Source organism: Astyanax mexicanus, chromosome 14 (genome assembly GCF_023375975.1).
Source record: "Astyanax mexicanus isolate ESR-SI-001 chromosome 14, AstMex3_surface, whole genome shotgun sequence".
Taxonomy (NCBI): domain Eukaryota; kingdom Metazoa; phylum Chordata; class Actinopteri; order Characiformes; family Acestrorhamphidae; genus Astyanax; species Astyanax mexicanus.
The window spans coordinates 19,185,123-19,210,747 of NC_064421.1; the positions used below are offsets into that span (position 1 = coordinate 19,185,123).

Consider the following 25,625-nt stretch of genomic DNA (forward strand, 5'->3'; position numbering starts at 1 on the left):
CCGGTCTAATTCGGTCTAAATAAACCCAAACACCTTTGGTTTATTTAGATTTAAGTTAGCAGTTTGTTCTCTCTAGACAAAAAACGAAAATAAGAATAAAATAAAATAAAAAACAATAAAAAAATAAATTAAAAAAAAAATAATAATAATAAAAATAAATAAATAAAAAAAATAAATTAAAAAAATAATAATAATAAAAAAAAATAAAATAAAAAATAATATAAAAAAAAAATAAGGGGGGCGCAGTCTGCGCATGCGCCAGATTTTGCGGCCGCGCATGCGCAGTAGACCGATTTTTTGCGGTCATCTGCGCATGCGCTAGATTTTGCGGCCGCGCATGCGCAGAAGACCGCAAAAAATCGGTCCACTGCGCATGCGCCAGATTTTGCGGCCGCGCATGCGCAGAAGACCGCAAAAAATCGGTCTACTGCGCATGCGCGGCCGCAAAATCTAGCGCATGCGCAGTAGACCGATTTTTGCGGTCTTCTGCGCATGCGCGGCCGCAAAATCTAGCGCATGCGCAGAAGACCGCAAAAATCGGTCTACTGCGCATGCGCGGCCGCAAAATCTGGCGCATGCGCAGAAGACCGCAAAAAATCGGTCCACTGCGCATGCGCCAGATTTTGCGGCCGCGCATGCGCAGAAGACCGCAAAAAATCGGTCCACTGCGCATGCGCCAGATTTTGCGGCCGCGCATGCGCAGATGACCGCAAAAAATCGGTCTACTGCGCATGCGCGGCCGCAAAATCTGGCGCATGCGCAGACTGCGCCCCCCTTATTTTTTTTTATATTATTTTTTATTTTATTTTTTTTTATTATTATTATTATTTTTTATTTATTTATTTTATTTATTTATTTTTTATTTATTTATTTTTATTATTATTTTTTTTTATTTATTTTTTTATTGTTTTTTATTTTATTTTATTCTTATTTTCGTTTTTTGTCTAGAGAGAACAAACTGCTAACTTAAATCTAAATAAACCAAAGGTGTTTGGGTTTATTTAGACCGAATTAGACCGGAGAACCGAGGAGCTCTTTCAGCCCTGTTAGGTAATTTAACTGGCTGTTTCAACTCTCGGTGAAGCGCGATCTTATTACTAAACTACAGCGTGGTTTAAAAGCAGCTGCTGATTGAGAAAAGCACACCCTATGCTGGGAGAGAAGCTCGTAAAGCAGCTCTTAAACAGCGCTGGTTGTGGGTTTTTTTCTGAACGGGCAGCTGCTGCAGGTAATCGGGCTAACTGAAGCTAAGGCTAGCGAGCTACGGTGGAGCTGGCTAAGCTAATTAGCTTAGCCAGCTCCACCGTAGCTCGCTAGCCTTAGAGCTAGCGAGCTACGCTAGCCTTAGAGCCTTACAGCGTTATTCGCCATTAACACGCTTCAGTTTAAATAGTCTCACCACGCTGTAGTTAAGTATTATAATAAGACCGCGCTTCACCGAGAGCCAGCTAGCTAAATTACTCACCGGGACTGAAAGAGCTCCCTTCGCGCTGCTCCACTCTACACCGGCAGGGTTATCACTACTGCTGCTGGAGGCCCACCGCTCCGCCTGTTTTACTGCCGCTGTTTTAAGACTGAGGGGCTTTTAATGAAAACAGAGTAATAGGAAAACACAGTAAAGAGCTGCGCAGCGGACCTTCAGCACCAGAGTGAAAAACACTAGATTATTTAACCCAACATTAATGATTGTTCCCCATAAATTACACCTCCTGCAAACTCCCTGAAGATCCCGAAGAAAAGGGCGACCGTCTTGTTGTTACTGACTGAGTGGGAGGGGGAGACACGACCATTCAAAACTAGGTGTGGGGGCTACGGTGCCCGAAATGTTTATATATATATATATATATATATATATGTTTTTTTTTATTTATTTTACTAGCACTCTTATGTAATTCAGAGTAAGTATAATAATTAACTATGAACAGTTATATTAAAATAATATTGTTATATTAAATCTCAGACACCCCCCCCCCCCGCTCTTTTCCATTGACTTTGGTTTCTTCCAAAAGTCACAGCTGAACTGCTGATGAGATTATGGATGGTGCATTAGTATAGCTTGTCTAACCCATTTCTTAACGTTGGAAATTGAACAGCACACTTAATTTTCTCTCAGCTCAATGAAAGGCTGGGTTTAATGGTTTAAACTATTAGTCTGCTGTATTTTAGATGTGTTATTTTGAGATTATTTATTGCTAACGTTTATTAAAACAACATTTATGTTTTGTTCTATTTAAATTTATAAATAAAATTATGCTTAACATTATAATGTTTAAAGCAACTGATATATAAAGATAGTGAGACAAATAAAGCAGGGCTAACATTACTGGCTTTTAGTATCCTAGTCTTTCAATACTTTGTAGTTCAACTGTTGTTGTTTTTTTTTTTTTTTTTTTTTTTTACCTATGTCTGGATAACCTTTACAAGAAGAGTGTTTATAATTGGGTAAAAAAGGCTGTTGTCCCTGAAATGTCCAATGGAGTACGATGGTGAATAAGGGGCTCTGAATGCCAGTGCTGATACACTGATGTGAAGGCTTAAGAAAACATTAGGAAAAAAAAAAAAAAAAACAGAGTCAAACCAAGCACTGAAATGTGAGTGTATCATAAAAGGTATATATATTATTATTCCATTTTTTTGGTACAAAATAAACATTAAGAAAAATAACCAAAACAGACCTCTTAAGTTAAGTATAAACTTAAGAACTTAAGAAAAAGCATTTTTGTGAATCCCCAGTTTAATATTTTCCCTCTGATTTTTGATCCAGCCATCCATTTGTACTGACAGCAGCAGATAGTGTATATCAATTCTAGAATTAAATTTTGTGTTTGTGTTCTACACAATTACATAGTACATTATTTTATTTACTATTATAAAAGCTGCACATTTGAGATTTGATTTTAAGCCTTTTATATGAGAATGGCACTGACAGCGCTTCTGAAAAAGGTCACCTCTAAAACTGCTGATTCTAAAGAGTTTAGAGTTGCATGCCCACCTGTAAGACCAGACTTTTTACTTCTAAAAAAACAAGTCACTCAGATCTATCCTTAAAAACAATTGCAGAAATTCAGCAACCCAGATCAGTTGTTAATTCAAAAAAGAGACAGACAAGTGTTACAGAGACATTAGTATTTATTTCAATACATGTGTACTACAAAAAAATGTTTCTGCACACATAACCATTGACCATTTCACAGTGGCAGCCTCGATTGCTTTATTTGATGTACACTCAAGCTTAAAGAGTAAGATTTACATTTTGGAAGCATAATATGCTAAACTGACACAAACATTTGTCTTCATTTAAAGACAAAAAACATTTGACAAACAAATGCATAATATTGTGATGTATGCACGGCTCAGTAAAAAGCTCTTACAGTGAAGATGGGGGATGGACATAAAGTTGAGGTTATATAGCTATAGCTATAGCTTTAGGGGCACAATATGCCCGAATCCAATCCCTAAACATCACTCACCTTTTATAAGTGTGTGAAAACCTACATTAGAGCAAAGATTTAGACCTTGTGCAGGGCTTAAGGGTTTTAGTTGAGATACACAAGCAAGTGTCGTCTGCTACATAAGTGCAGGGTCACTGAAAGACACGGTCACACCAAAGTCCTCCTTGTAGATGTCCCAGGTTTTGGACTTACGAGGGTTGTCCAGTTCCTCCCTTGACAGATAGAGCCTGTTTTGGGATCAAAGCATTATAGATCCTTTTACATTGAAAGCAGTAATGTTTACTAAACTGAGAGGGGACAAAATATCAAAATATTCTAATTAATGAATTAAGTGGCCTGGCATTTTTATATATAAAATCTAAAACCAGAGTGGTCTGGTAGGTAAACAAAGCCAGTGTCTGCTTCTGAGGACAATGGACAGCAAAAACCTCACCTGTTGTTCTCTACAAATGAAGTGTTGAACCAGAAATAGAAAGGATAGTCCTCATACCCCTTTGGAAGACCCTGGGCATAGAGAACAATAGAGAAAAAACATTTTGCCAAACAACTGGAAAAAACGATGTCCATAAAATCATTCTTACGTTACAATAGATTGGGAACTTACAGCCCTGGATTCAAACATGACCTTAACATCACCACAAACCACTGGCCCTTCCTGAAAGCTGATCACCCCGGCATTGTTTTCAGTATCTGGGAACAGCTGGTAAAATATGAGAACACAGTATATGAGCGAACAGTAAAATAAACACAAAGGAACATAAGACAAACATCTGAAAGACCTTTCCCAACAATTACAATGTGATTTATGTTTTAGTGGGCTGCTACTGTCTTTAAAGGTTCAATATTATGAGCTTATTGAATATTTAAAAGTTGTTCTTTAGTACATATTTAAAATATGATTTGGGGTTAAGATGATACCGATTCACAAACGCTTTCACTAGTGTATGTATGTACAAAATCTTTTAATAGTGTATGTAAGGCTGTTTTTTCACACTATAGTTTGTTTGCTCCGGTCCAAGTCAGGTAATTAATTGATTCTCTTGGAGCATTTCCCTCATGGTTTGTTGTTTTAACAGAGGATAAAATTCAAGCTCATGTTCTCATCACAAACCAACCAATTCAGAGTTCAGACCAACAGTTCTCAGCAGTCTCATTGCAGTTGTGATTACTGTACTCATCCATGTCCAAACAAACAGCACTACACGTAAATATGAACAGTTTATTTTGACAAATAAAAAAAGTAGGTGTGAAATCACCCTAAACTACTAAATCATTTAGGGGTTGTGGGATTAGCCCACTTCACATGTCTGTTCTGGATATGCCATATAGCTCTGGTTTTAATTAGGAAACCACTGTGTTTAAGGTTCACAGTTTTTCACTTTTTTGTACTGAAACTACTCTTGTCATTTGACTATGAGGAAGTAAATACAGTTTTATACTGTAGAAAACCTTTAAAAGTTAGCTTACCCTACAGTTCGTCTGCGTGGCACAGACACACTGGAACACCTGCTCTCTTTTCACTATGATCCGCACCTTCAGATCACTGCCATTGCCCTTTCCCACACCTGCACAACAAACACAGCAATGCCCAGGAGCATTAAATTACATAACCAATACACATAACAGTGCAGTCACTCTGAAAGGAGCAGACTGACTGCAGATTTTAATTGGAACTACACAGGAAACAGCCCCTAAACATACACTGCCCCCCAAAAGTACTTGATAAGTCAGTCTCATTTCTTTATTTCTGCTTTAGACTGAAAACAAATTGGGTTTGACATTAAAAGATGAATTGGAGACAAAAGGTCAACAATTCAGCTTTTGTCCGAACTTACCAATTTGTCTTCAATATTCATCTTTAAATTATATTATTGTTACACCAAAATGTTTTCACTAGAGCAGAAGAAAAAAAAAATCAATTGGCCTCAGTGTTTCAATACTTTTGTAGGAGAGTGCAGACATACAGCTCTGGGAAAAAAAGAAACCACTTAAAAATCTAATTGAAAACCTCTGGAATATAATCAAGAGGAAGATGGATAATCTCAAGCCATCAAACCAAACTGAACTGCTTGAATTTTTGCACCAGGAATGGCATAAACTTATCCAAAAGCAGTGTGTAAGACTGGTGGAGGAGAACATGCCAAGATGCATGAAAACCATTTTTTTCCCCAGAGCTGTATGTTTAACTACTTGGTCTCAGTCTTCAACTGAGCACAGCAGAAACAAAAGGAGCAGTTCTGACACACTGAATATATACATACACATTCACCTCACCTCAGGAGAAATACAGTACCTGCGCACTCTCAAACTAAACGCTGTCAATCAACCATGTACACACCATCGTACCCGTGAAAAAAAAACCTCCTCAGCTAAAATGAATAAGTGAATCCAGTTTGGATATGGCTTTAGACATTCGGCTGAACAACTATGGTGATGGGTTAACCTAAAAATCAAATCAAATACATATAGAAAACATTGATGATGTCTTTAAATCAGTGAAAACTTCAGCATCACCTTTGCCTCCTTTGCAGTGGATGGCAATGACATTCCCTCAAACTGGCAGTGTAGTTCAACATGTCACTGAGAACACAATAACACAAAGTTCAATATGTGAATAAGAGCTTAGGTTCTCTGCCCAAACCCAACCCAAGGTCTGACCTGGCTCGAGATTTCCCACCACTTTCCTCAGGTTCCTCGGGCTAAAGAAAATAATATAGTTATAAGTTATTTTCATTTTATATAAAGCTATGAATCAAAATATAGCAGAAACAAATCAAACTGTTTTTAAAAAAAAGTTGCACAAGTGCAAAGTGCACACTGTCCATATTACGCACTTCACCTGCCGCTGCGCTTTCCTCCAAATGTGCTGGCTGCTTGGCAATGCTGCATCAGCAGCAGCTCGAAAAGAAGCGGTGGCTGACTTCACATGTATCGGAGAAAGAGTGTGCTAGTCTTCATCCTCCTGGTGTGTTGGGGCATTACTAGTGATAGGGGGAGTCCTAACGAGTGGGTTGGCTGTGTAAATTGGGGAGAAAATGGGAAAAAATTATAAATAAAATTATAAAATAATTTGGATCATTAATAATAATATATTAATAATTAATTATATATTAATAATATATTAATTAATAATTGGATCATTGTTTGCATTGTTCATGTTATAATCTTTTGGAGATCTGTTCCTAATAATTAATAATATTTTTCTTAAATAATAGGTCTTATTCATTCTTCACTCATTCTAAACAGAACGAAAATGTTTTTTAAAAGCTCAGTTTTAATGCTCTACTTACTCAAAAAAGGTCAGGTTTAATTCGGGCTTTGGCTCAAAATGACAGTGTATGGGGCAGGTTGGGTCGAGCTCTAATGTGAATCCTTATACTGCATTCCATCTGAAGTAGGAATTCAGAACTGGAAATTTCCAAGTTCTAAGTAGAACATTTCAACTGGAATAAACCCACAAGTTCAGAACGCAAGATGGCTGCACCAAACATCAACAGTAGTAAAAGCAGTAGTATTTTACGTTTCATTAGCACGTCTAGCTGTTCATGTTTCCATTGTGTGTGTGAATGTGCGTCTGGTATCGCTGACAATGCAAAAAATTATAACCTGGGACATATAATGTGGGACATTTTTTGGTTACATTTGCTATAAAACACTGGTACATGATTAATAATTAAGTTGTAGTAAACATGAAAGTCTTTAGCTTATTTTATAATTCCCTCTGGAAAAAAAGAAAACAAGGGTAAAATATGTATACACATGTAGATTACAAATAGTGTTAACCTATAAATTTAAATTATTTTCTGTGCCTTTTCTATATTTTCGCAGCACATTTTAATGACCATAGCGTGTTTAAAACATCAGAGTAGACAAGAATGTATATCAAAACTGATTATAGTAGGCCTATATTTACATTAAATATATTTAAATAATTTAAAAAAAACATTTATTTAAGCAATGCTAAGACATAATCTTCAATAATAAAATGTGTCAAATTCTGAGCGCTCCATAATGTAGGGCTAAATTACTTCACTCTGCACTGATGTATTAATCAGCTCAGGCCCATTTCAAACACTGATAAACATTTCTAATGTTTAACCTGTAAACAGTATTTCACACTTTCATCAAACATGATATAGAATCTTCTGTTTAAAACTTTGAACAGAATCAATTTTTAAATAAACTAATTTGGCATATATCTGGCTGTCAGGGAATATGTTTAGGTTGTGTCTATATTGTGTAGATTCTTTATTTTTTAACAGCTTTTAAATGCATCTGTTTAAATGTTGCCTTCTTGTCACCATTACTGGTAATTTACTTGCATATATAACCAATATGCTTCCCAAAGAGTGGAAGAGAGCAAGAGCTTAATTACAGCCTAAACACCTAGATTTTTCTCTGTGAATTTACAGTTATATTCCATCTGAAACTCCAATCAAGTTATCAAATTATTTTTTAAATAGCTTTTCTCAGTCGATAAACAGAGTCGATAAACGGAGTCGATAAACAGAGTCAATAAATGGAAACACAAAGATCACAAAGAGTAAATTTGACTTTGACTTTGTTTTTTTTTTTTTTTTTTTCCCAAAACTTATCCAGGCCTGAAAATGACTATTTTCAAGTTCCTTGACTTTTCCAGGTTTTTCATGACCCTGTTCCACAGTGCTTCATATACACCTCAATAATAGCTAGTTATGTACAGGTGCAAGTTTCACTTATAGGGTAAGACATTTTTTCGACATATTTTGTACAGTTATTTTAACAGAACGTTGTAGACTCAGGTGTGAAGTTATTCCCAGCTCCAACATCCAACATAAAAGCTAAATGGAACACAACGTTAACGGCAGAAGAAGCATTTGAGTAAAGTGCTGCTCATTACTTACTCTAATGACGGTACGTTATGGTCGTCAATCATCACTCGTTGCACTCTGTAATGGAAGAACAGTGGATCGTAGCCTTTTTGACCTGAAACAAGACCAAAGCTATGCTCAGCACCACTCATTTATTGAGTGTCTCCAGCAATATAATATAATATTATATGATCTAACTTACTGCAGAGATTGTAAACTCTGTAATGATCGGGATGCTTTGTGTCCAGAAATATGGCAGCTTCCTAAATACAGCAAATTGTAACATTGTTACATAAAAATCTGTTTAAATCAATAATTCAGCTAAAATAATTGCCTTCTACAGACTTTTCAGTTTTATTTTATTTTCTTAAATGTTAAGCTTACTTTTATGGGATTTCTGTAGAGTGCCTGCTTTCCAGGTGAGGGAAAAGACATGGCAACAAACATTATTAACTATTGGATCCCAAACCATAAGCAGAAAATCTAGATTCAAATAAGATTACATAATTAGGTAAAGCATCCCAACCTGTGACATAGGTGAGATCCAATTCAAATCCATCCTTTTTGTTACCGCCTTTTGTTCTCAGATACCTGCAAGATTCACAAATGCCACAAATCAGCATACAAACAGTAACTTGGGTGTATTTTAAAAGGTTTTGATGGATTTTAATAATTTTCCAACCTATTTCTAAATACATCAAAATGTTTAATTTTTTTATTTAATTCTCTCTGAATCATGATGAAATAATCAAACTGTAATTAAGTTTAACATTTCATTAGAATCTATATGAATAATTGATATAATTTAATTAAAATAAAAGAATGATGGCCAGCACCCATTTAGATCCTCACCTTTCTTCTAGTGACCTTCTCCAGATCTTTCTTCTGAGAGGCCAGACGAAAGACACGCACCAGGATAACTATCCTCAAAGCCCTCAGGAAGCTCACCACCCTGTTAATGATAGAGAAAATCACATGAATAGCTAAGAAAGAACAACATGTAGATGAATAGTTTACCACATCATCTGAACACAGCATTTGTTCTTTGCACTGTATGATAATTTAATGATGAATGGACTAATCTGCGTCATGAAGTAGCTCCGTAAATTAGCAAACTAACTTACATAGCTAAGCTGTTTTGGTTCTACTGTCCCCAAACGCCCCATAAACTCGAGCCACGAGACTCATATAGCTTTCATTGCCAAGATTTTACCTGCTATCACTAAAGATTAATAAGATAAATACACGTTAGCCCTGTAAATCCACCTAACGTGCAAATGATCTTAACGCCAGCACGAACGAGTAACGGATTAGTAAACACGCAGGTAACCCTCGCTGTTTCTGAAAGAAAACTTCTCCTCTGTCTCTGTTTATACAGCGATGGTTTGGGTTTAAAGCTGGGTTTGTTGTGCTGGATATTTGCTGCAATATTATGAACTGAGATCAACCAGTGCTAACCAGTGACTTTAAAAAACAAATAAACACAGCTGTTACTGGACTGAAGGGGTTTTAAATATATTGTAGCGTCCGCCTGGACTCTGAAAGAAGGACCGAGTAGGCAGTTTAAAAAAGTCGCTTTATTGACTTAACTTAGAACACAGGTTGCTGTAGGCCGCAACCACGCCGAAAAATTAGTGTTGTGTCGTTCATGAACGAATCATTTGAGTGAACGAACTGAATCCAATCACTTCCCCAGCTGATTCGTTAATTTCTCAGTTCAGTAGTTAAGCTCAGCAGCGACCCCACAGGCCGGCAGGGGAACTGCTGTGTGGTCTATGAATCACTGAATCACCGGCGAATCTGGTGGCGGAGACTCTCATTGCGAGGAAACTTGCTCAATGCTCAGTGATTCGGTCACTCACTGAACTGTTATCAGGGCTGGTGCTCTCGAGAAAGAAAAACAAGGTTGAGGCCTGGTAATAGTAATAATAACGTATATTGTTATCGTGGTTATTTTTTTATAATATTATTACTATTAGTAATAATAGTTGTATAACAAGCATATTCATAACCAATAGACAAAGTTTCTGAAGTAAAGGGCATAAGGCCACCTTTATCATGATGATCCTGTTTGGATTTAATTTGTTCTGCACCCACAACAGTGAGCGTATGGATGTGTCTGTTTTATTTATATGTATTTATTTTAGTTTCTTGACCTTTTGTTTTGCACTAGAGTTACGCTATTTATTTTCAATTTGATTGCACATTGAAGTTGATACTTTCTTCTGAATGTAAATTTTTTTATGTTAATTTTGCTCTTAATGTAATATCTATGTTGCAGAAGTTCATACTTATTTTTTGTATTATGTTATTTGTAATGTGATTTATATATATAAATCACATTACAAATAACATAATAAGAAAAGTCTCCCGTTTTTTTTTACAAGTGTTGTAAAATATATATAAATAACAAATATTGAAATATGTAACTAAATGTTGGGTTTATTATACGATATCGTATAATAAACCCAACATTTAGTTACATATTTCAATATTTGTTATTTATATATATTTTTACAACACTTGTAAAAAAAAACGGGAGACCTTTCCGTCTCCCATCTTTTTAGTGAACTTATTCTAATGGTTCAGTTCATCTAAAAGAGCTGTTATGCCCATCACTACGAAAAATAACAAAAGGCTAGTGCTAACTGGTTAACTCTAGCTCTCAGCACACACTCACGGGCAGCTCTCTCTCTCTCTCTCTCCACACACACACACACACACACACACACACACACACACACGCGCTTTCCTGCTCTGCCCCTCCCCCTACCCCAATCACAAGCCCAGCACAGAACAGTGAATTCACAGTGAACAGAATATAAAAGCAGCTTCGCTACAATATAGCTAATTGTTAAGAATTTAAAGATTAGGCTCCTGAAAGCCAGTAATGTTGACCCTGCTAAAAAGTCCAGCTCAAAATCAGAAGAAAACATTCCCTATACTCCCTATATTTAACGATATAGCCTCCCAGTATAAAGTACGTTTTTTCTGCTTTTGAGATGGATTATTTAGTAGAGAGTGTAAATCTGTACTGCAGTAAAAGTGTGAAGTTTCATAAACTTGGCTCGACCTAAATTTGGCTCACTATCTTTATAGGTCAGTTGCTTTAAAACAAAGTAATGTTAGCATAATGTAATGGAAGTGTGACTATTTTCACCGGGTAAAAGAAGCTTTTTTTTAACACAGGGGGACTAATTTCATCCCTTAATTTAAAACTTCACAGTGCAGTTTACACTACACTGCAAAAAAAAAAAAAAAAAAAAAAAAAAAAAAAAACTAGACATAAAATATATGCAAATTAAGACAAATATATGTATTAAGCAAAACAAATCTGCCAATCGGGTAAGCAAAATTTTCTTAGTAAGATTTCTTAAAAAAGCAATGGCAAAGTCTCAAAATGAGTGAAGTAACACCTAAATCAAACAAAAAAGTCACTGTTTATGGACACAAGAATCAGAATAACTTGATTGCTGCTTAATTGTGCTTATTTTGAGTTCAAATTACTTAAAATAAGGTACAAATTCTAAGTAAGAATGATTAAGATAATTATCCCTAAAATAAGCAAAATAATCTAACACTTACACAATGCTTAGTAAGACAAAAAGTCTTATCAGAGAAGAAAATAAGATTTATTGACTTAAATTTAGATAATTTCACTTGCTAAGATTTAGTTTTTTGCAATGTAATGACTGTGAACAACTTATTACAATATAGATAACTAACTACCTATGTAGTTATGTATGCATTAGTATGGTACCTAAGCTGTCAGTCCTCTGCTATTCTGAGCACTTCAGAATAAAGATGAATCATATTTGTCAGCAAGTTCTTAGATTTTAAAATGCTATTTTATTATATATACACACACACATATATATCATATACATATATATAATGAGAGTACACCAATTTAGCTGTGAGTAAAGGAGAGATTCTAGTTGAGAAACTGTTAAAATGAAATGTAGTTTTAAGAATGTCAATTAGCAGTATTGCCATTTTATCTCAGTTTTGGTTGTCTTTCATTTTTGCATCATCTGAACCTGGGAGTTGTTCTTTAAATTGTCAATATGTCCATACATACACCTTGTTTTAAATAGCTTGTGCTTAATTTAAATGAAACAAAACGTAAAAGCTGGTGTTTTAATAAATATTAGCAATAAATAATACACATCTAAAACAGTAAAACCATAAATGTAATACATACTTTTTATTTGACTAGACTAGGCTAAAATGTTTTGTTGACTAAATGACTAAAGTGTGACAAACTATTATACGTTTTAGTCAAAAGACTAAATTAAATTCACCTGTCAGAATGAATGCTGGACTGTATCTGTACTTGTACTTGTGTGTAATTTTAAATACTTGTCATTCTTAATTCTCTGTTCTGAACATTTTCATCCAGGCTTGCTTGTTTAAAAAAAATAGTTGTTTTACTAATTCTATTATTTCATCATGATAGTGTGTATCCTGCAGTAAAGTTATTTATTTGGTTACTTTTTTGACATTTCTAGTTTAGTACATTAATTACAAATACAGGCAGTGTATAAAATGGTATGAGAGAAGTGCTGAATCAGGGGTTTGCCCAGGATCCCATACAAGCTAAAAGCAGTGTATGTTAATGAGACAAATGTATGAACTATGGAGAACTGTAGATCTTCTTATTTGGATAAACTATTACAGGACTACAGTAACTATGTGAAAGTAAATCTACAGATCTTTCTCTTCTGTAAATTCAGGCCCAGTCCCTGAAGACCCAGCATCTTCAGTGTCCTGGAGCTCAAGCAGCAGCACTTGCCACTCCACCGTCTCCATCCCCACCCGAAAGAGGAAGATCAGCAGAAGGAGGCTTCCAGGATGTAAAGAGGAGGAGAGGAGAGGGAGAGCAGATCAAAGCTTTGTAAATTGCTTTCTAAATAAGTGTTTTTTTTTTTCATTGTTATTGCTTGTGTCTGTGTTTTCTATTTATTTGTTACAAAAAATGTAAATGTGGGTTTGAGGGCCTGATTTAAGTGTCTCCCTATTTCTTCCTTTTTTTCCTTCTTTCTTTTCCCTTTTCCCCAAGATCTCATGACCTCTCGCCACAGAAATAACTTTCTGGTCTCAAAAAAGTAAACAGGCACAGTAACATATTTTGATAGTTTGAGGTGCTACACATTTGGTACCTACAGCACATGTGAACCTACAGAAACTCCATGCACAAACAATAAAATAATCCCTGTCAATCACCTTGCATTACTGTTACAGAAACTAAACATCCACAGGGTCTAAAAGTCTAACATTGCCCTCTACTGGAAACTGAAAATACTGGTTAGTGCCCTATGATAGTGAATATTAAAGTTGCAATAAAAGAGCAATACATAGAACAATAAAAAGCAAAGAAAACTAAAATTATTGTTAAAAGTTTTTTATCCAATAGCTTTTATAAATACATTTTATTGAATGAGAAGATAGCAGCGTTTTTGAGTTGTGGTGATGCGTGGCTTTGCATGTTACAGTGTTCACAGATTTATTTCTCTAAGCGTTCCTGAGTCCATACATTGAATTAGTACAGGCTCGTGCTCATGATGTTTTTAATGTAAGGGCATCTGAGGGCAAGAATTTCACCAGCTTCCAATATTGACTGTCAGCTGTTCCACTTGGACACAGGGATTATGTTAAACATCTTTGCACATTTTTAGTTTAATTAAAGACAAAAGTTGTACATTCCTTTTCTCCAGAAATAAAAGTGTCGAAAGCCCAGCATTCCCTTGTAAAAGAAAAGCGCATTCAAGTATATTTTTTTTAAAGCATACTTAACATGGAAAAGTTCATACTTTTAACATTAAAATTAATACGTACTTAAATACATACTAAATGTACAATTTTGGAACAACTCCAGACAACTTGAGTATATTTGAATTTGAAACTGTAATTGAGCTATATTTAAATACAACATAAACACATTTGATTGTACTTTTGAATGTTTTTTTCATATAACTTGAGTAAACTTTAGTAGATTCAAGTATGTGTTTTTAAACATAATTTTAAATACACTTGAAGGATATTGTAAATTTAGTAATTTGAGTATTCATGCAAATATTTTGTACACACTAATGCTACTGGGAAAAAAATATTGTTAAAAATGTATATTCAATTAAAAATGTAATTTTTGTTTTATTTACCTAATTTAAGTATTCTTCCTTTTCACAAGGACTGTCGTGATATTCATGTCTGTAGATCAGACCAGCTGGACTCTAAAAATATATAGCCTGTCCAGTGAAGAGATGTAGGTGGCACTTTCACTGAGGGAGGAACGGACACTGCAGATGAAACTTAATCAGTCTGATAAGAAACTAAAGCTTGAGAGAAGCTTAAAAAGACCATAATCCTGAGTCACCAGGCCAAAGCAGCACTGGAGCTGCTGCAAATCTGCTACATATATTTTACTCTCAGCATGAAAATGCTGCTCTCAGAGGGGGAGCTGCGGCATATTTAATCCGAAAGACTCTCAGCTGTTTCTGCAAAGCAAGGTGGATATACCAAATACTAATATGTGGAGTTGAATAATTGATTTTTTATATACAAATTTAGCAAAATAATACTAACTGGAAAAACATTGGCTGCATTCCAAGAGCTGGATTAGGCTTAAACCCAGACTAAGAAAGATGTTTCAGTGCTAAATCAGCATCACTTTGTGTTTCTCAGGAACCATACAAGTTATCAAGCTTTGGATTGGCAAATATCATCTTGGCTTTTGACAGGCTAAACAATTTCCAATCAGGACGTAACTTGTACCCTACATGTATATGAGGGCCAAAACTCTGTCAAAGTTTTTGGCATGTCAAAAATATTTAAGACACTCATTAAAAGTTACATTTCAAGCACATCTACCAAGTATTAATCAAGTGAGCATTCAGGAGGATCTACAGTGAACATTTAACTATTGTGCATTTACAGAATTTATCGCTATATTTAAACCTAAATGTACACAAGACAGGAACCTTTGACCCAATCAACACAAATTTACAAACACATATATACTACTAATGTGATCTTGATTCCCAACTGAGAGCCAAATCTGACATTTTTTCCCTCTACAAAAGCCAAAAATCTACTGTAATTGTAAAAGCCTTAGTCCTAATTTATCGCTATTTTCAAAAACCTTTCACCCTATCAACACACAAACTTACATACATATACATACTACTAATGTGATCTTGATTCCCAAGCCAAATCGGACATTTTTTCCCTCTACAACAGCGAAAAAGCAACAGTCATTTTAAAGGCCCGAGGCCTTTCTTATTGATTTTTTAAACCTAAATGGACATATGACGGGAACCTTTGACCCTATCAACACACAAATTCAAATACATATATATACGGACCACACGATCTTCATTCCCAATTTGGAGCCAAATTGGACATTGTTTTTCATATACAAAGACAAAAAATCTACTGTGATTGTAAAAAAAAAACCTGATGCCTAATTTATATTTTTTTCAAACCTAAATGGACACAAGACAGGAACCTTTGACCCTATCAACACAAAAAATTACATACACATATATACAGGCAACATGATCTTGATGGTTGGAAATGTACTGACAGGCATATTTATGCCTTAATACTAGGCTCTCAGCAGGATTTATGTGCTGTGTTGCTGCACTCTAAATGTCATTTGGTGAAAAAACTCCGACCCTTAGGTTCTGCTTGATCATGCTGGTCATCCAGCTTACTCTTAATGGTCATGCTAGTCATCCAGGTAGCTCATTATAGTCATGCTGGTCAACATGTTTTAAGCCTAACTGGCCTCGGACCCCGTAAATCGCCGCTTGCGGCTATATTTATTATTATTATTATTATTATTATTATTGTAACAATGTAAGAAACAAACCTGCCGCAATGTGTCCAGCAGTGACCTCCATGACATCATCGTAGATCTCCAGCATGTTTTCTAACAAAAATAAAGTGAACATGACTTTTATTAGGGAAGTTTTAGTTGTTAAGATTAGAATTTGCTCACTCATACATAACTCTACAGACCCATCACAATGTTTGAGTTTTGTTCCACAATAACATCATCGTAATTATCTGGTTCTTCCTCTGCAAAAAAAAAAAAAAAAGAAAAAATTCTTAATGACTGATATTGGTCATTTCATCTGATATCTTTCTCTTTTAAATTGCTAGCTTTATACATGGGAAAGTTGAAGAAATATATATATATTTTTTTTTCTGCAGAGATACAAATAGGCATTAGTGATAAGGACAGATAAAAAAACAGAAGCACACCTGCTGCACTGTCAGGTGTTTGTCCAGCAAAAATGACATCATAACTTAACTGCATTTCCTCATTATCTGCTTTACCTAAAACATATTAGAATAAACTGATATTACTAATATGTATTTTCAGTTGGCTTTTTATTTCATTTACATATATTTTATTCCAAAAAACATAATTTTATCTTCACATGTGTAAGTGTGTAACATTATTCAGTGGGAAGAAAAGATAGATAAATTGGTGTAATTTATTAACAAAGGAAGAAAATCTACAAAAAAAACACTACTAAAATATAACAATATGAAAAGAGAGTTATCTGACAAGTATTTGATTAACTGCTACATTATTTCTGTAAAGACCTGACATTTCTGCTTTGAGAGAAAAAAAAAACATTTTACTCTTACTTTCAGTTGAGACAGTAATTCTTTTAGGGATGAGCCTGGTGTCAATCTCCTCATAGACAGGCTCAGCTGAAGTCTTCCTCCTCTTAGAGATCACTGTGAGAGAGACAGAGAGAAACATGGAGTCAGTTCAGTAGAAGAGAAGACTGATGACAGATTGAAGGACTAATGATGATTAGAGAAAGTACAGAAAGTGGATTGTAGATGATCTCTGAATCCCCCTACCTCTCCTGAGCACTCTGTTCTGATAAAACAGCACAACCAGAAGCACTAAGGCCAGGAAGAGCACAGATCCCAGAACCAGGAGAGACACTGGATAGATGGAGGGAACAGCTGGTGGAGGAGTTTGTGGAAGTATGATTCTTCTTGTCTGTGGTTGAGAATCTAAAAAACAAATATACAAAATGTATAGACAATTTATACATGAACACAGTCCTTTTATTGGATGTGAATAATTTTGTGATGAATATTATGGAAGATGACATATGAAATGTCTATAAACACAGAATGATCTAGACAGACTGGTGCAAAGCACATACAGACTCTCACTATTGTTACTTTCTATCCTTCCCAAAAACATTACAATTATTAAATGATGGAAACCAAATGTGTGTGACCAACATTATGATCAACAATAGTTACCGAAGTTGCTATCAAGCCTGTTTACAATGGAGAAAAGTGGTCCCTGACCTTGCAAGACAAAATGTCCCATCTGTCCTCTTTTATTATTTAAAGGCAAAGTATGATACAGGAAGCCTAGTGAGTGAGCATAAAATAACAATGTGATGTAAGTATTTTTCTCAAGCATGTGTAAAGTTTCTGTAACAGTTAGGAGGCAAATATATTCAGTTGTGTCTGTTCCTCTGACCTCCACAAGTGACTCCAGCACTGTGGGAGCAGTCAGTGTGGTTCTTCAGGGAATGAGGACAGTCCCACAGGTGAATCTCATTCCCTCTACACTTCACTCTGTTCATCCAGATAGTTCCTCCACCAGAACCATCAGCAGCTCTTCTATTAGCACTCAGCGCCGGCCCACAACCCAGCTGCCTGCAGATCACCTGAGCATCCCTGATGTCCCAGAGGTCACCACATACAGACCCCCATGTTTTATTATGATACACCTGCAGCCATCCAGAACAGCTTCCTACTCCTCCCCTCAGCCTCAGAGGAATGTGCTCTACAAACACACAACAGAGGGAAAAAAATGATTATCCATCAAAGTCTTACAAACATTTACAACAGTCGTATATACTGTATGATGAAATATGTTCTTATAGAGATGTGGTAAACCACAAAAAAGCATTGTAAGATGAAAAATATATACAAGCAGAAGAGAGCAGGAGAAAAAAAAAACATAAGTAGCCATAGTAAAAAAAAAGCACTTACCTTGTTTTACCGTTTTAGTTGAAACAGTTGATTTTTTTAAACTAATATTTTTTTTTAAATAAGATATTGCTTCTAATAGAGTGTAGTTTGTCTGTCTTCAGCAAGCTGTCTGTTACACCTGTTATTTCCACCACTAGGGCTGTGCCATATCGTATCAAACGCAAAAAACGATACTATACCCTGAAATATCGTGCCGTATCACCCACCCCTAATTACCACTGCAGGGCACCACTGGGGTTGCTGTTTTTATCTGTCCAATATTATTCATTTTACTTTATTATTAATTATATAGATTATATAGAGTGCATTAATAGTATCATGACTTTCTTGATCACTGATGTCTGTTACCATCTGATAAAAAGTCTTGTATTTTTTTATATCGTAGTTTGGGGGGGTGCCATATCATATGCAAAAACAGAATTTAATTTTTATTTTGTTTCAGTAGTGTATTTTTAAAATAATATCTTTAATTCAGTGTTTTGTCATATCACCAAGAGTACTGTTATCGCGATAAATGCCATGAAACATCGTGATATTGTTTTAGGGCCATATTACCCACCCCCATCCACCACACCTGTCCTGTCTACACCTGAATTCCTCAGACTTACATAGACACTCTGATGGACTCCATTACCCAGAATCCCTCTCTAAACCTTTGTTAAAAATATCACTGTAGAAGTGTTATCTAAAATATGTTAAAGTGCAAAAAAATATGCAAACTACAAATAAAACAGTGCGAGCAAAGACAAGAATTGCTTATTAGTGAAAGCATGCTGGCAGAACATGCAGTCAAAAAGAAAGAAAATGTAGTTTATCAAAGACATGATCATTTTGATAATGATAAGTTTTCTTACTTGAGCACGGTCTCTCATGAGGAGATGAATCACACAGCCAATTTGTCAAATCTAGTGTATTTCCATTCTCTGTGGTAGGACAAAAAAATCAAATATTATGAAATTCCAATTACAAACTACATTAGTTCTAGCATTCTTTAAAGTCTTTAACACCTCATCATATCTGCCTACCTGAGCAGGTAATGCAAGCAACCTCATTGCAATTATCACACCTGTTCTCCCCCCAGGATGAAGATGGACAGTGCCACAGAGTGGAGTCATGTTTCCTACATTTTACATTATCCAGCCAGTTAGGAGCTGATTCCACTCTTGCTTTAGACCAAGACTCCCTGCCAGTTCTTCCACAGTTCAGCTCTCGACAGATCAATTTTGCCGTTTCATCAGTCATCCCATTTACACACACATTCCCCCAGGTTCCATTATAGTACACCTCCAGATTCCCCTCACAGCCCTCAGTCAGTCTGATCTCTTTATACTCTGGCGGGAGAAAGATAGCTAGCTAGTTATGCACATTGATTTAAACGTGCAAAAGTTTCTTCTTTAATTATTCAAAATGTACCTCCAGTTGTACATAGATAGGGCATTGGTACTTGATTACAAGATCATTACAAACTGAGCAATTCAAGATACGAAGTACCTGAGCACACGACTCCTACATCATCCTTGTGTCCACATTCATCCTCTCCACACAGCTGATATCTGCAGTTCCACAGAGACGCCTCGTTCCCCTCACACTCCACCTCATTCAGCCAAATGGGTCCAGTTCCAGATCCAAACCGGGCTGGTACCGGTACTGGAGCACTGAGGGCGACTCCACACTGCAGCTGTCTGCAGACCACCTGCGCATCCTCAATATCCCACAATTCATCACTCACTGTCCCCCATGATCCACTGTGGAAAACCTCCAGCCTTCCTGCACAGTCTCCCCCAGAACCAACCAGCCTGATGGAGCTGTGGACTGTGTTAGATGTACCTAAAATTTACACAAATACAAAAGATGTTTTCAAACTCCTTTCATAAGATATGTGTTGTGTATATGTACTCATATGTGCCAAATAATTATTCTCAAATGTTCAAAAATATGGATAATAGAGGCACTTTTGCATGTTATCATACATACAAATAAAATTATACATTTATTAACTGTGCAATGCTTACCAGAGCAGGTGATGTAGAGCTGTACTGTGGAGCTGCAGTTAACTGCTTGTGAGCTGCTGCAGTTCCTCAGATGAGCTTCACTCCCAGAGCAGTTGAAACCCGTCACACACATGTAGCTGTGTTGAAGAGGAGCTGGAGATGTTGAGTACAGAACCACAGCCCAGCTGTCTGCAGACCACAGAGGCCTCAGACTCACTCCAGGAGTCCAGCAGAACTCTCCTCCAGTCCTGCCTGAAGAACACCTCCACCTCCCCCTCACACTCCATCCCTCCAGACAACCGCACTCCTCCCTCATGAGACGCCAGAGAAGAACCTGAAGAGAAAAAAATATATTACTTGGCTTAAAATGAGGGAGTAATAAACTTTCAGTTATTTATTGTACTGCAACTGTAAGATCTCACCACTACAGATAACTCCAGCATACTGTTCATGAGAGCATGCAGTTCGACTCCATGATGAAATGGGACATTTTAACAGGTGTGTTTCGTTTCCCTGACAATCAAACACATCAGCCCAGATCCGGCCACTCCCCTCCCCAAACCAGTCTGACCCCAACACAACACTTCAGCTGAGCACAGAGGACACTGGCAGCTCTCATATCCCAGCTTACATCACACACTGTACCCCACTCACTGAGGTACTGGAGCTCCACTCGACCAGAACAGGAATCTGAGCCGTTCATCAGCCGAGCCTGAGTGTGACCTGAATTTACAGAGGAAAAACAGTAGGCAACAATAATACAATACAATAATAAAAAAAAAATACAGTAATTACAAACTAATTGCTCACAGTTTAGTACTAATCTAAATCTTTTACAAACATACTTCATCATACCAGAGCATCTTAGTCCCACATCCTTGTTGTGAGAGCAGTTGGGTTTCAAGGAAGGAGATGTCTGGCAGAGGTACATATGAGATTCGTTTCCTCTACACTGAAGCTCCTCTGACCACATCTGACCCTCTGCTCTACCAAAAGCAGCTGCTCCCAGAACCTCCACAGGAGAACCACAGCCCAGCTCCCAGCTGCACACAACCTCTGCATCCTGCTGGTTAAAGTCAGCATCACACACTGGAAGCCAAGAATTCCGATGAAGCTTCTCTACTCTCCCAGAGCATGCGTGAGGACCACCAACAAGTCTTCGCTTGTCACCTACAGTATAGTATTTGTGTACATTGATCATCAAAAAACACTGCACCCAGAAGAAAGCATCAGATTACAAGGCTAGTCAGAAGAAAGATGTGCTATGCCATGGCTAAACACATTGACAGGTCAATCCACTAATCCACTAAAAAGTGCTGGATACTGTTGGACCCACAATCAGCACTCTACCACATCGCAAAATCACATTAGTGAAAGCACATTAGGAATGCCACACATCTGACATGTTGCATTACACACTGTATGTGTAGTTCCTTAAATATTACTCATCTTAGTCTAAATGAAATAATTTATTATTCCTCACACTGCCTGTAAATCAATGGTAGACATTAAAAAAAAAAAACATACTTGTAGTTTTAGATAAAAAAATAAGACTTTGTAAGTTTCTTTTAAAATGGTCACCAAAAACAATTCAACATAGTCAAAGTCTAAACATTTTTTCATATGTATAAAACTTTTGCTTTTTGACTTCTCTGCAGCACTCCTTGTAAACTTAAAAAGTCTGGTTAGCCCTCAAGGACATAAATGACAAATTAAAGGTTTCTTAATGTTTTAATGTCTTAATATCTTTTTTCATAATATTGTGCAATACAGAAATCAATCAAACTGGTGGATTTGTGTCTCCGTCACCTGTCTGTTATCTGAATTTGGTGGATGTTTGTTTTTGTCAGTGTTTTGTGTGAAATTGACAAAAGGAAGTGAAATACCTACCAGAACATGCCAGTCCCACATCATTATCATGGGAGCAGTTGTGTTTGAGTGAAGATGATTTTGGACAGAAGTGAATCTGAGATTCGTTTCCTCTACACTGAAAAGAAAAAAAAAAAAAACTCCCACACACCAAAGGATATTAACTCAACTCAACATGCCTTTTGCAATCCTGTAGTTACCCCTGGGCAATCCTAAAATCACTATTACAAACTGTACAGTAGGCAAGACATTGTTTTTAACTTGTGCCAGACATGGATATACTGGAGTAGTCAAAGATAAATAGAATTTAGCATTAGCATTACCCGCTAACCACGCTCACTATTTTCCCGTTCAGGGGTGAGTCTTATCGGCCTGAAGCCTGATGCTAACTGCTAAAACACTTCAGAACCCTACACATATTGCATGGAACTTTTTTCTATAAAACAAAATATATATATATGTTTTTTCTTCTGCATTAAAAATTCTAACACACATTCAGTATATGTCAACTTACCTGAGAGAAGCTCCTCATCTACGTCCTCATATCCTGAATGCTGATCTTCAGAGATAAAACTTCCTGTTAAAGGAGATCAGAACAGTCAGAATGCCAAAGTTCAATTATTTAATCAAAATCTACAGCAAAAAAATGTATTTGTAAGTCTGAAAATGAGATGAGGCTTTAAGCCCAATCCCATTTCACCCCATGGCCCTACCCACATATAGACCCCCACTCAGCATTATGATACTCTCAACCTAATAGGCATGTAATCTACATCACACTTGAACAGACACATGAATAATATTACATTTTTATAACAAAACTACAGCAAACTGCATTAGTGTTTTTATTTAATCAGTTTTCACTCAAATCAAAGATCAACTGATGAAAAGGGAAGTTTAGAATTATTTGACAAAACAAGTTAGAATGTAGGCACGAACAAATCTGATTAATATGTATACTTATTCAAGTAGTGAATGGAGTGGTAGTCAAATATTCGTACTTGAGCACTGACCCTGGTTTGGAAATAAGAAGAATTTTTGAAGGTTTTCAAATGCAAGCTGTTTCTTCTCTCCTAGAAATGGAGACACATGCTATAAATACTACAAAAATCAAATCAATACTACTAAACTCATTACTAAAATAATGATCTCAGCAATAACAATTGAGAGTTTCAATTGAGCGGCAAACCGCCTCATTTCACACCAACGCACAGAATTAAGTCAGTCTGGTTGTGATTTTCAAATAACACCAGGCATTCTAACAGGGCGCACAGGAAACTTCAAGCTGCACCAGACTGCTCTTTTTCTCTAACCCCACCGAACTATTCCAGCAATGACAAAAACAATTTTTCAGTGCAATTTTCGGACAGAACAGGCTCCTATTAGTAAATGTACACCATTATTGTAAGTCACTTTGGACAAAAGCATCTGCCAAATGTAATGTAATTCAATGTAATATATCTTATTATTTCACTCACAAATGTATTTTTTTCTGATACACTTTACACTTTTTATTAAAATGTGTTCCCAGCATGACCAGATGAGTGTAAAAAGCACAGCAAGGTGTAGCTTGTAGTCCCAAAAAATCTCAAGCAATCCTGCACACATACATTGCCATGAAGAAGTATTTGCCCCCTACAGATATACTGATATTTTTCTGATTATTAAAAAAAACTTTAACATCAGACAAAGATAACCCGAGTAAACATAAAAAAGCTCATTTTAAATGATCAGGAATAAAGGAATTTAAAGAATTTCTTGATTCTACAGGTCTGACAGTAATCAGGCCTGGTTGAGTTAAGTGAAACTGAATACTCATCTATCCAAAAAGTGTAATTAATCACATTTTATTTTTTAGGGGGTGTTTGGATATTTTTTTTCCCTTAATAAATAAAATGATTATTTAAAAATTATTTTATATTTACTCAGGTTGTATACACTTACACAGGGAAAGAGGATGAGGAAAAGTGAGGGTGATCCGGTCACCACAACACTTTCTTTCAACACAACTTTCCATGAAAAACTGTTTTACTCATGCTCATCTACTACAAAGAAAAACAACATACCGGAGCAGGTAATGTGAGTCACCTCACTGCTTCTATCACAATTGTTCTGACTCCAGGATGAAGATGGACAGTGAAACAGAGTAGAGTCATGTTTCCTACATTTTACATCATCCAGCCAGTTAGGAGCTGATTCCACTCGTGCTTTGGTAGCTCTCTCAGTCTTAAATCTTCCACAGTTCAGCTCCCGACAGATGAGACCAATTGTTTCTACATCCATCCCATTGTTACACACATTCCCCCAGGTTCCATTATAGAACACCTCCAGATTCCCCTCACAGCCCTCAGTCAGTCTGATCTCTTTATACTCTGATGAGAGAAAATGCTTTATGTTAGACCCTGGAGTTTTCATGTAGTTTAAAACAAACTTAATGAATCTACACTATTAGTTAAAAGTTTTAGAACACCCCCATTTTTTGCCATTTAAGCTCTCCAGCCCAGTTAATAACCTGAAATGGTACAAAATCCAGTGTGCTCAAATGGTACAAAAGTTAGCAGTGCCAGGGCCTTTAAACAGAAAAGGACCCCAAAAAAGTGTATATTGTGAAGAAAAAAAAAAAAAAACCTGAATATATTTGTTTTAAAGAAAGCTTTGGAAATTGGCGCAAAAATAAGAATAAATTAAGTCTTAGTCTGTAGTAAAGTTAGAAGAGAATGTGTTACTGCACTCTACTGCTGACTTTGTAGTAAACTGCACTTTTATCATAATACCTAAAAAAGACACCAAAATACAGATCAATTTGAAACAATTTAGTTTGCCCTTTAGATACATTCTGACACATTCAAAAAAACAAGAAAAAAAAAGGTACAGGAAGAGGTCTGGCTGACCCACATGGCAACAACTTTAGATTGGTTTAACAAGTCTTATTTTAACAGTTTAACTAAGTCTCACTTTCAGCACTGAAGAGAAAATTTAGAGGTCTGACAGGTGAAGTGTTGTAAGAACACCAGCAATCAGCACACTGTACCTGAGCAGACGACTCCTACATCATCCTTGTGTCCACATTCATCCTCTCCACACAGCTGATATCTGCAGTTCCACAGAGACGCCTCGTTCCCCTCACACTCCACCTCATTCAGCCATATGGGTCCAGTTCCAGATCCAAACCGGGCTGGTACTGGTACTGGAGCACTGAGGGCGACTCCACACTGCAGCTGTCTGCAGACCACCTGCGCATCCTCAATATCCCACAATTCATCACTCACTGTCCCCCATGATCCACTGTGGAAAACCTCCAGCCTTCCAGCACAGTCTCCCCCAGAACCAACCAGCCTGATGAAGCTGTAGCCTAAAATTAAGAGAAACCAGTTCAAAGTATGATTTCTTAGTTCACCCGTAGTCACATGATGATTGGT

The 25,625-nt window shown here is 36.4% G+C and overlaps 1 protein-coding gene across 50 annotated transcripts in view; it reads right to left on the reverse strand.

The window, feature by feature from the left end:
- Positions 1 to 3,111: 3,111 nt before the first annotated feature.
- The window catches only part of LOC111196018 (scavenger receptor cysteine-rich type 1 protein M130), a 39,649-nt gene continuing 17,135 nt past the window's right edge, over positions 3,112 to 25,625 (reverse strand). For 12 of the 50 annotated variants that reach the window (XM_049463800.1, XM_049463797.1, XM_049463796.1 and 9 more), the window contains 24 exons: positions 21,193 to 21,349; positions 20,969 to 21,060; positions 20,359 to 20,671; positions 19,838 to 20,173; positions 19,372 to 19,677; positions 19,201 to 19,269; positions 17,829 to 18,137; positions 17,651 to 17,716; positions 17,186 to 17,344; positions 16,964 to 17,056; positions 16,571 to 16,645; positions 16,325 to 16,384; positions 16,176 to 16,235; positions 14,464 to 14,583; positions 9,155 to 9,254; positions 8,829 to 8,893; positions 8,687 to 8,710; positions 8,505 to 8,565; positions 8,336 to 8,417; positions 5,967 to 6,467; positions 4,920 to 5,017; positions 4,057 to 4,152; positions 3,886 to 3,956; positions 3,112 to 3,679 (listed from right to left, as the gene is read on the reverse strand). In XM_049463800.1, coding sequence (XP_049319757.1) covers positions 14,507 to 14,583; positions 16,176 to 16,235; positions 16,325 to 16,384; positions 16,571 to 16,645; positions 16,964 to 17,056; positions 17,186 to 17,344; positions 17,651 to 17,716; positions 17,829 to 18,137; positions 19,201 to 19,269; positions 19,372 to 19,677; positions 19,838 to 20,173; positions 20,359 to 20,671; positions 20,969 to 21,060; positions 21,193 to 21,349 — 2,172 coding nt within the window. In that variant the 3' untranslated portion in view covers positions 3,112 to 3,679; positions 3,886 to 3,956; positions 4,057 to 4,152; ... (6 more) ...; positions 9,155 to 9,254; positions 14,464 to 14,506. Of the gene's footprint in view, positions 3,680 to 3,885; positions 3,957 to 4,056; positions 4,153 to 4,919; positions 5,018 to 5,966; positions 6,468 to 8,335; positions 8,418 to 8,504; positions 8,566 to 8,686; positions 8,714 to 8,828; positions 8,894 to 9,153; positions 9,255 to 12,765; positions 13,149 to 14,463; positions 14,584 to 16,175; positions 16,385 to 16,570; positions 16,646 to 16,963; positions 17,057 to 17,185; positions 17,345 to 17,650; positions 17,717 to 17,828; positions 18,138 to 19,200; positions 19,270 to 19,371; positions 19,678 to 19,837; positions 20,174 to 20,358; positions 20,672 to 20,968; positions 21,061 to 21,192; positions 21,350 to 23,219; positions 23,280 to 24,272; positions 24,579 to 25,237; positions 25,559 to 25,625 lie in introns of those variants that run through there. The other 38 variants (XM_049463840.1, XM_049463832.1, XM_049463842.1 and 35 more) reach the window with 33 other exon arrangements.